The sequence below is a fragment of the Lolium rigidum genome, chromosome 2, assembly GCF_022539505.1.
Source record: "Lolium rigidum isolate FL_2022 chromosome 2, APGP_CSIRO_Lrig_0.1, whole genome shotgun sequence".
In the NCBI taxonomy this organism is placed as follows: Eukaryota; Viridiplantae; Streptophyta; class Magnoliopsida; order Poales; family Poaceae; genus Lolium; species Lolium rigidum.
Window position 1 is genome coordinate 48,867,539 of NC_061509.1, and position 10,845 is coordinate 48,878,383.

The 10,845-nt window shown below is 43.9% G+C and overlaps 1 protein-coding gene and 1 long non-coding RNA gene across 2 annotated transcripts; both read left to right on the plus strand.

Moving 5' to 3' along the window:
- Positions 1–2,367: 2,367 nt before the first annotated feature.
- LOC124689696 lies at positions 2,368–6,881 on the plus strand (the record flags this gene model as incomplete). Its single annotated transcript, XM_047223183.1, has 11 exons — positions 2,368–2,718; positions 2,815–2,912; positions 3,007–3,093; positions 3,168–3,321; positions 3,407–3,712; positions 4,997–5,136; positions 5,224–5,415; positions 5,495–5,585; positions 5,668–5,809; positions 6,638–6,748; positions 6,826–6,881. Coding segments are annotated over exons 1-11 (1,728 nt in total), but the record flags the coding sequence as incomplete, so codon positions are not given.
- Positions 6,882–6,883: 2 nt separating this feature from the next.
- Positions 6,884–9,387, plus strand: LOC124686388. Its single transcript, XR_006997812.1, has 3 exons — positions 6,884–6,919; positions 8,317–8,396; positions 8,978–9,387. It is a non-coding gene; the product is annotated as an uncharacterized LOC124686388 (long non-coding RNA).
- The last annotated feature ends 1,458 nt before the right edge of the window (positions 9,388–10,845 follow it).

Consider the following 10,845-nt stretch of genomic DNA (forward strand, 5'->3'; position numbering starts at 1 on the left):
ACGTGATCTTGAAGTAGGTTTTGGCGGATTGCCACAAGAGCAGTTAACTAGTACCTGATCTGTCAGATGAACTAGCCCCAATTACCATTATCCCTGTACAATATATGATTGTTCTATTAAAGATATGTGCTAACCCGAAGAATTTATATGATACTTGTAAAGTTGGAGATTTTCCCTGATTCTTCGATTCAAGCAAAATCTCGGCGGCTACTGACATAGGCATCCCCAATGGGCCTGCCGAAGATGGTACCCGGGGTTTACTGAAGGCCCACAGGTCGAAGAATAGGAAAGTCCGGAAGCCCAATTAGTTGTTAAGGAAAAGATAGAGTTGTATTAGGAAGGCACAGATTTGTAATTCTACGGGTTGAACTCAGAGAGTCTCCCGAAATCTGTAAACTTGTGTAATACGAAACCCTCGGCTCCGCCTCCTATATGAGGGGGAGCCGAGGGACAAAGAGAGGATCGAATCATTGTCAACACAAACCCTAGTTTTCATAAACAATCGAGTACTTTTCCGGCTGAAACCCTCGAGATCTACTTGCCCTCTACTTCCAACGAAACCCTAGTCTACAACTTGTAGGCATTGATAAGTTAATCCCTTGTCACCAGGGCCAGGCCGCGCCTAGGCATGGTCTGGCCACCCTGCTGCCTTTCTTCGACCCCCCTTCGGACTTCGTCTTCGTTACAGTAAAATATTGACTTCGACTTTTGTTTTGTTCAATTCCGAGAATATTTTTTGCACAACATTTCTGAAATACGAAACATCAGGAAACATGGAACTGGCACCGTGGCATCTTGTTAATAAGTTAGTGCCGGAAAATGTATAAAAGTGCAACGAAGTATGAGCAAAACATATATAAATTGGTGTAAAACAAGCATGGAGCATCAAAAATTATAGATACGTTTGCAACGTATCAGCCGACAAGAGGAAGAGAGGCGCCTTCGCCGATGACGAGCTGGTGGCCTTCACCAACATGACTGTTGTTGTGAAGGGCGTCGCACAGGAGGCTATCGGGGACAACAAGCCCACAGACATGCACCCCGACCTGCACAATGCGGTCATGGAAATGCTTGGCTTCGCCGAGGATGATCTCATAGCGGCGCAGAACCACCTCGTCGACCACAAGGCCCAGGGTTGCAGCTTTGTGGTCATGATCGAGTCACACCGCGTCCTCTGGCTAAGGAACTACCTTGCCAAGTACCACTGCAAGGTGTAGTGGTGCCCTTGAGGGGGTGGTTTAGGGGATGCATGCATGGAGGTGATGACTTGATGATGATGATGATGCTGATGTACATTTTGGCAGTATCTAGGGTTGAAAGACATTTGATGGCTCCCTTTTGTAACTATGATGAGGTGGTATATACTAACCCCTCAGGTGATGGTGAACTTGCGGTGTTAGGATGACACCCACTTTTGTTGTGGTGGTAGGATGACACCATAGTAGTGTAGGATGAACTTGTGATCCACTTTTGGAATGATCATGCATGCCCCTGTTAGTTTATCATTTGCTGTCAACACTTGTGTAGTTCTGTCGCTCTGTTATGAATTGGTTCATGGTTGTGATCGAAACCTGTTCTGTTTATGCCGTGCTAGTGGTATGTGGTGTTCCACGGACGGGTTCGAGGAATCTACAGCTACCGAGGGTATGAAACATTGGAGGAGGCACAACAAGAGTACCTCACCTTCATGGAAGGTGAGTTCCTGGCAGATCAGGCCATCGATGAGCTAGTGCCATTAGCACAGCTACCGCCGGAGAAAGTGCGTGCTCTACAAGGAGCACCACGAAAGGTACGTCCGACTCGGGTCAAAGATTACATCATCGCCTTCCTCATCGTGGTGATCATGAGGATCTTTTTCTTCTGAATGGTGTCTGATCGTATGTAACAATGCTATGACATGTTATTCTCACCCTATTTGAATTGTGATAAGGACATGGAACTGTGATTTTAGCAACCAAACAGCTGATTCATGTTTCATGCCTGCAAGTTGGGCTGGAAACGGGCAACCAAACACTGGGGCCTAGGTTCTCTCTCCGGTGCAGAAAAGGCCACCCAGACTACCAAACGATCCACGTTTCATGGCCCATGGGCCGTTTGCAGAAAGAATTGGTCACACATGGTGACATCAGTGCTGACGTCACTGTGACTGACAACGTCACTGCTGACGTCACTCCTGTAGGTGAAGTTGACTTTAAAAAGAGGTTTTGGGGGACGCTAGATTGGTTTCAAAAAAGTTAGGGCAACCCACCTCATCGGCTCATCGCCCGTTACTCTCTTTTGCGTGGAGGCGCGGCCGGAGCGAGAGACTTGTGATTGAAATTCTAGGCTTCTCCCCCCTTCCGTCCAGCGGTTTTGTGCAATTCTCCGATGGAAATTCCGGCCCCGTCCTCCCTGGAGGCGAGCGGCGGCGGCGCCGGCGGCGGCGAAGAGAGCGCCGCTCCGACGAGGAGCGGCGTCTCCGGCCAGACGGGGGATGCCCTGGAGGGCGACGGCGCCAGAGGCGTCGAGAGCGTCGCCACGGAGAGCGACGGCGCCGGCGGCGGCGAAGAGTGCGCCGCTCCGACGAGGAACGGCGTCCCCGGCCAGACGGGGGATGCCCTGGAGGGCGACGGCGCCAGAGGCGTCGAGAGCGTCGCCATGGAGAGCGACGGCGCCGACCCCGGCGCCGCGGCGCCGCAGATCCACGAGCCTAGGCCAGATCGGAAGACCTGCCACCAGGTGAGCGAGCTACCGTCTCCCGTCTCCCACCCCCTTTCGCAACCGGCGGCTCCTCGTGGCTTTGATTTCGTTCTAACCCTCCGATGCTTGTCGCAGTGCCGCCAGGGCAAATCTTACTTCGGGGCAGCTTGCAAGGTCGAGAAAAAATATGGGCTGTGCAAGCTCAGGTACTGCCGGAAATGCTTGATTAACAGGTACACTAGTTTCCGCTCCATGATCTGTCTTGGTTTCAGGGCTTGTTTGAAGCTGTCCGGTTCTTGTTTCTTGATGGTCCATTTCTTTCTGTAGGTATGGCGAGAGTGAAGATGCGGTGGAGCTGGACGATTCCTGGGCCTGCCCCAAGTGCAGGGGTGAATGCAACTGCAGTAATTGCAGGTAAGACTTGCGAAGCTGCTGCAGTAATTGCAGTAATCTTCATGGAGATTTCATACTATGGTTTTGATTGGTAGGAAAATGAGCGGGAAGACACCGACGGGGATACTGTCCCATGCCGCCAAGGCGGTAGGGTGCTCTTCCGTCCATGACTTGCTAAACAAAGGGGACGACGAGGTGGCTGCTGCGCAGAAGCTGGTAACCCCGCTGACGGCTAATCGCACCTCAAAGGTACTAGTTCTCTAGTCATAGTCACAGCCAGCAACTATTCATTATTGTTCATCAGCTGCCCTGATCCACTGTTATGAACAAGCAGAAGAAGCGAAACAGGGATGTTGCGACAGATGATGCTACTGGTACCAATGGATTACTGGCTGAAGGGGATGATCAGAATGCAGTTTCTTCTGTTCCTACCAAGAAGAAGAAGAAGGTTAAATGCACAGTAGATAACCGTCCTGCTGATGACAAGTCCCTGCAGGGAACTGAGAGCCTTTGCGCTGTTGAGGAGGAAATTGTGTTACCCAGGGGCACTCCTGTCACTAACGTTGCGGGTGCAGACCTGGAGGAGGAAGATGTCGGGCCTGCACTTCAGTTTTATGAGTTTTGCCGCTCATTTGCTGAGGTAGTTATGGAAAATGAATAATTCAGTTTTATTTCTGACTTTCCTTATAATAATATCTTGCTAGCATCTACTAGATAGTAAAAGATTAGATTTGCGTTTATATGTCTAGCAACTTGACCAGCAACATGGCATGTCATGGCACAAAATATAGGAGATAAATATGTGAAATCTATAAATGCGCTCACCCATCCTAAGAGTAAAATATCTTGCATGGTACCAAGAAATCAATAGGTGAAGGAAAACTAGTCCGATATTTCGATTTGTGTCCATGCTTTTAAGTATATTATATCATCTCAATTATGATCAGTTTTGATATGGCAAATACTAATTGAGTTTCTGTTCTGTGGAACAAGCTAACCCTATCATCGTTCATTTAGAAATCGTCACCTACGTCTAACTTGATGCATAGCATAATCAATCCATCTTATCTGTTAGCGGGAAAGTTGCATGTTATCATATGTTACTTCTAGTTTTGCTGATATGCATGTGTAAAAGTGGGGTAAAATCTTTCAGCCATTGATTTCTTGGTTACGTAGCTTGCACTTCAAGCACCATGACAGTTTTGTTTTACCAATATTTAACTAAAACAGTTCTCAAGTGATAGAAATATCTTTTGAAGGTTCAAGAAAATATTTCTAACAAGTAGGATGCAATAGCAAATTAACATTTTGAAAATATTTAAGTATAAAGTTATACCTTTTTGCATTACAAGTTACACATGAAAGATATTCTTTACGCAGGAAACAAGAAAATGTGTATTTTATATACATACTGCATTTTGTGCAATGCCTCGATTACTTAGGTTTCAAAATATAAACATCATTGTCCTGATAGGATCAGTAACCACACAAAGTAATATTTTCTTGCTTAAATCATTTCATGGTATCTTTACCAAGGACCAAACTTCTAATATCATATGCCATAACCCCCTAAGGTTTAAAACCAGGTAGGCGGCCTCTTAACCTTCACATAACCATTCAAATACACTCCCAGTGTGGCGTTGTGGTATTGGATACATAGTTCACTAATCACTATTTGGCTTGTTGCCATGTTGGCAACGAATTCGCGCATGCAATGCAACCCTCCAAAGCAACCCAAGGTTTTCAGGTGGTTATGTTTCCATGCCTTGGGATCAAGTTAACATTTCATTATATATGTCAAATAGATTATGTTTCTTTGAAGAGAACTTTTTTTAAAGTAAATCTCTCATAAGTTATTGTTCCCATCGTTTAACATGTTATAATCTAATGTACATGGCATAACGTAACACATGAATTTATGCAGTTTTTCCATCTAAGGAAGGGGGAACCAGAAAAAATTCTTCAAGAAATCTCCGGAGGCCGTGAACTTCGAGTGGTGGCCTCACTTATTGCTGAGCTTCACATAAAGCTGTTTTCTATTATCAAACAAGACAGAGGGGAGAAGTAAATACGTTTGACATCAATATTATTTCATAGGTTTGTTCACATGTAGCTAGTGTGGATGACTAAATGAGCTTTTTTTCTTGTTAGGCCTCCGAAGTATTCAAGAGATGGAGATCAATGGATAATTGATATTGGCAAATATATTAGTGGGTCAACCTTTATCTCAAAGGAGTTGCCTCTTGACTGTTTGAATCAGGGAGTATCAGGATATAAGATTTTGAGCCCTTCTTATAAGCTACATGTGCTGAATTTTTTGTGTGATGAGACTCTTTCTTGCGCGTAAGTACTGCTATCCATATTGGAACAGATCACTCCCATACGCAACCTTTATATTTAATTGTCTTGTAAACTTGTTCAGAAAGTTGAGAAACTGGATTGACAAAAAAAACGAAAAGGCATCTGAGAGAAAGAGTGTTGCCAAGGAAAAAATCCGTGCTGCAAATGAGAAGGTATTAAGATTGGCAAAGCTTTTCCTTTTTGTTTAGTCTCGTATAATTTTACAACTGTCAACAATTCTCTCTCGTTTCATAGGAAAGGGAGCTAAAAGGAAGACAGAGTGACATGGCTAAAGATGCGCTTTTTATGGAAGGAGAAACTACTACCATCATGGAGACTAATAATCTCATTTCTGAAGTAAAGGAGGCAAATGAAGTCAAAAGAGCAGCTACAAATGGTATGAACAGTATAACTTGATATATTTACATGTTTGTGCATCACATTTGGTTTAGCTTTCAACACCTTTTCAATCTTGAACCCTAATTTGTATTCATAAAATATTGTCGGTTCATTTATGTTGTTGGTATATGCGTATTCAAATAACAGAGAAACTTGATATTAGTATAACGATGCGGATAACATAATATACTAAGTATATTATTAACGAAATATAAAGCAGTACAACACTATTTGAATATGTTTGTTTGTTTTCATGGATGCTACATGGTCAAAGTTAACCTCAAAATATGTGGGCGCCTTACATTTTGGGACCAAGGGAGTTCTCTCTTTATATGCAATAATAATTTGAAACGGGGCAAGCATGTTGTATCTTTATTTTGAAACAGTATCTTTATTCTGAAACTTACTTAATCTTACCTTGACAGCGTTTAGTTGTACATAGAGAAGAGTTTGATCCTAAAAGAAAGCATGCTTGATGACTATTAATGCGGTTCTACTGTTTACGAAGTTCAATAATTAACTTTTACTTGAGCTTTTTTATTTCTGTTGATCCCCTTGGTTAGTAAAATAAATGCTTTGGTCCTAGGCTCTTAGCATTTCAAACATAGCACCTTTATAGTAAAGAGTGAAGTTACCATCTGCAACACTGCGGTTATTATATAGTAACTGGGCCTAGTTTGTTGGTGGAGGCGTGAATGGACCCACTACCCAGGTTTTAGTCTCCTTTGATTCAACTCAAATTGGGTGATTTCTTGTGCTTCAAGAAAAGATACATAGTTCCACCTAGCTATTCTTATTTATCTTCTCTTTTTCTCGATTGTGGCAGCATTAGAGGAGGTGGGAGGTGTTCAGCGGACCAAACCTGTCATGGTAGATAAAGGGGTAGCATATTGGAAGCTGGATGGGTATTGTGATAATGCAACAATAATGCGTCAAGGTTTGTTTGACATTATCATAAATATTTAGTCACTTGCATTTTAAAACTATTAACTATTGATATCACATTTGTCTCAGAGCTCGATAGTGAAAACATGATGGGGAACAAAGACAAATGGTTCATGTTCACTGAAGATGAAGAGAAAGTAATTGTAGATCACATGGCTAAAAGGTAAGGTGTTTATGATACCAAATTGATTTATTCAAGGGTTTTCTTTCAATAGTCACTCCTTGATATTTAATCCAGTAGATCCGTTGGTTATGGTCAAATAAATTGAAATCTCAATTCTGGTATTGTGTTCTCATGATTGGGCAACGTGACATTGATGTAACTGAATCATATTCCTATGAAGAATGATCTTGAAAATGTAACACATAGTTCTATCTTATGATGGGCCATTAGGAGATTTTCCTAAAATCAATGTAGTATATAATATGCATCAAACCCAAGTATCAACTCCAGTCTAAATCTATGGATAGCAATAGTGTCCCCATTCCCGCTTCCTGTGGGAAATTCCCTAATTAGGGGACAGGAATGGGAAATTTTATATACCCCAAGGAGGACATTTAATAGGTCTCTAGTTTCCGTTTAGGTAATACTGTAGTGGTCCCTCACCCGCTAGTTTCCCTTTGCATGACGTTAATGAATATGCCGTACATCATATCGCTATAAATACTTTTAAAAAACATGCTTCCCATTTGAATATCAACAAGAAGATATGACTTAAGCACGGCCCCGATTCCGCTATTGTGACAACTTATTCCTGCAACAGATGCAAATAAACTAGCTTTCATTCTTGGGTATTCGCCTTAGTAGTTCTCCTTTCTGCATGTCATTTCTGCACAACCACAGTCTCATGCCATTGCAATCCATGCTTCCATTACCTGCTGTTGAAGGATGTGGGTTAGATCACCAGGGTTAGGGGTGCTCCACCATCCCCAGGTGGGTAAATAAGATAAAGAAAATCAATGGGTAAAATGGTTGGTGAAGTACTCTGAAAGGATTCCTCCAAGTAAGCATAGATGGAAGTAATACACGTCTAGAGTTCCTAAGTAGATTGTTCATGCTATGATTTCATGAATTGGTAAAGGCTTTGTTTAGATATAGTGATTTGTTATGCTCTGTTTTCTTTCAAAAATCAAGAGCCTAAGGCTTGATTCTGATGCATTTGATCTCAAAATATAAGCTTCTTTGTATAACTATTGTAGAACTCAGCCATATTATGATTATCATCACAAAAGAACTGTTTCTTGTAACACTTAAGCAGTATTCAAGCAATTTCTAGCACTTGAAACCGGATGGAAACTCCATGTCTTCTGGCTGATGACGAATTCAGGCTTCTTTTCACTACATAGAAACCAAATGTGTCGATCTTCTCTGATTTCCATTGGGTTAAGAAATTCCATACTTCATATTGGGCTGATTTTTTTTATTGTTAATCTGAGAAATTATAGCAGCTTAGTAACTTAGCCTTGTTTTCCTCAACCTTTATTTATATAATAGGATAACAGATCTTGTTGCATAAACTTTTGTCTAATGTGGTATCGTGTTGCAACTGGTTAATACAGGTCCCGGCGTCGGTTCAGAAAACGTACTGGGGTATAATGATCTAATGATCTCAATCTCTGGGTGTTTCAGCTGGTCGAAGGTATTCAATTTAACCTTTCGGTGTGCCTTCTTTTTGTGAATTCGGGGGTGCATCTCATTTCCGTTCAAATGAAAGTGAAATATGTTATTTAATGCACAAGTGCACAAACACACTAATGGGGTGCATCTAAGTGAGGTGTGAAGTCATATTACCACCATTACCAGTTGCCGTTTGAAGATAGCACAAACCTCCAGTGTTTGTACCAAACTGCCTTATGCCCCGTTTGGATTGAGTGTAAAGTTTGTGTGCTCCCAGATATTTAGTTCAAGAGTGAACTAAATATTGGTGGACACACAAAAATTACATCCATTCCAAACGGGCCCTTAGGGTTGTTTACTTACAGTTAAACCTTCAATGTAATTGAACCACAGACCTGAATGCTGAAATTTGTATGACACTAAATCCTCAACTGTTTGTTTGAACCCCTGCCTCCGTAATATTATACTATTACCTTTGCTAGTATTGCTTCTATGTTACCAAACAATGCTATTTATACGAGCTGTCGCAATACCAAATTATTAGCTTGTAAGTCTGCTCTGTTAGGCCAGTGTTCTGTATTTATTGATGTTCTGTTTTGGCAGGTGGATGGACTATGCTAGCCGAGACCTGAGAGCATCTGTACTGTAAACGGTGGAGGCCATAAAAAACAGAAAACAGTTTTGCTATAGGAAAGTTATACAATTTTACATTACAATTAACAGAAATTGAAGATTCAACTAAAGCATCTGGATCTGGAGCTTACCATGTTGTGTGCAGACGGCAACGCAGGAAGTCTTTGTGGTGTAGTTTGTAACACCTTCCGCTGCTGTTCCCTTAACTGTAATTAAGGAAAAGCCATGGACGGGCAGCTTTGTACTGAAAGTAACTTTGAAGTTATAGTTGGATGTGGTACAGTCGGGTTTCCCTGTTGTATACTTAATCGTTCTGTAGCAACAAGTTATCCTTGTCTTCCAGTTTCAAACTTTGGAGTTTTAGTCAACTTTTTTGCCAACTAGAGAAGCAGGATGCATCATATGGAAAAGCATACATGAAGTTTGCATGCTCCTTTTGTGGTTTGATGCCAGTAAGTTTTTTTATATTGCGTTGGATTGTGGTGATTTTTTTAGTTGATGTCTATTTTCCCGTTTGGTTTATCAACTTCTTATGTGTTTTGGGTCATTTTTCTATGGTAGCTCAGAAATTAAGGTCAGCAACACAATTTAGCAATCGCAAACAAGCCAGGAGCCACATTATTAGTGTTGCCGCTTGCCATCGCACAGTTAAAAGTAGGCTTTTGAATTGTTTTGTTAATTAAAACGCTTGCTGAGTTGCTGTTGGATGATGGTTGTAGGCACTGCCGCGCCTGACGCCCGTATGCTTCTTACCTCATCTCCCTTCTCCAGCTTAAATCCTGTCTTTCTTCCATCGTCTCGCCCAACATGTGAGCAAGGTGGTGACTGGCGAGTACAGTCCAGATTGCTCTGGATGCCTTACTGACAGCCGCCGGCCAAACCTCGCTGCTCACAACGTCCTCGTGGGCTCGTGGCCAGAGTAAATTACAAGGATCTACCTCGAACGGCTGGGGCTTGTCTCCTCGACGCCGTGATCGACGGGGACTAGAAGCGGGAGGAGGACGCGATGTTTCGCGTGCGCTCGACGAGGATCGGAGGCGCCTCGTCAAGTTTACGAACACGTTCCGGCCGGCCGGGCTCATCAATGACGGCGTTGCCATTGTGGCGAGCGAGAGGGCGACACTGTTAGCAAATAAACCGCGACGAGTTCATCCGTCGCCCTTAGGGGTATGCGAGTCAGCGCTCGCATTCGAGTCCGCCGCGTAGGATAGGTTGTTGGCGAGAGTAGCGGGTGCTCGTGTGCGTGTGCGCGTCGTGCGCCCGTCGCGGCGTTCGTGTGAGGGTGCTCGTTGTTGGGAGGCAGCCGCGTCGTGCGCGCGGCGCCTGAACCATGCGGATCGAGCGGCAAAGCGACCTGAGCAGCTTACGTACATGCGTGCATGCGCGAGCAGGGTGGAGATCGTGTGTGCGTGCCTATGCCTAGGTATAAAAAGCCTGCACTGATTGTCGAAAGAGTGTTGTGGTATGAGCTAGCTGAAATAGAGAAACAACCAGGACGTTTGTGCGCCCGTGGCGGCGTTCGTCGCCGGAAAAAACCTTGGTGCTTTCTTTCTTCTTCGTTTGAGCGAGAGAGAAAGTGAGAAGAGGGTCTGCAGCAGACACGAGCAGCAGCAGCCTGGACGGGAGGAGATGCTACTCCATGGGCTCCACGGCGTGCCTTGCCGCCGCCGTGCGCGTGATGGCCAGGGGAGGCGAGCCAGCGTTCCTTGCGTGGAGACGACCCCATGGAACTCGCCGCGGCGTGGAGCGTCGACCTTCTCTTCAGCGGCAGCGGCGCCACATGCGGATCCAGGGTTTGGCAGCCGCACCCCACCAGCAACCGGTGCCACCTCAAGCTG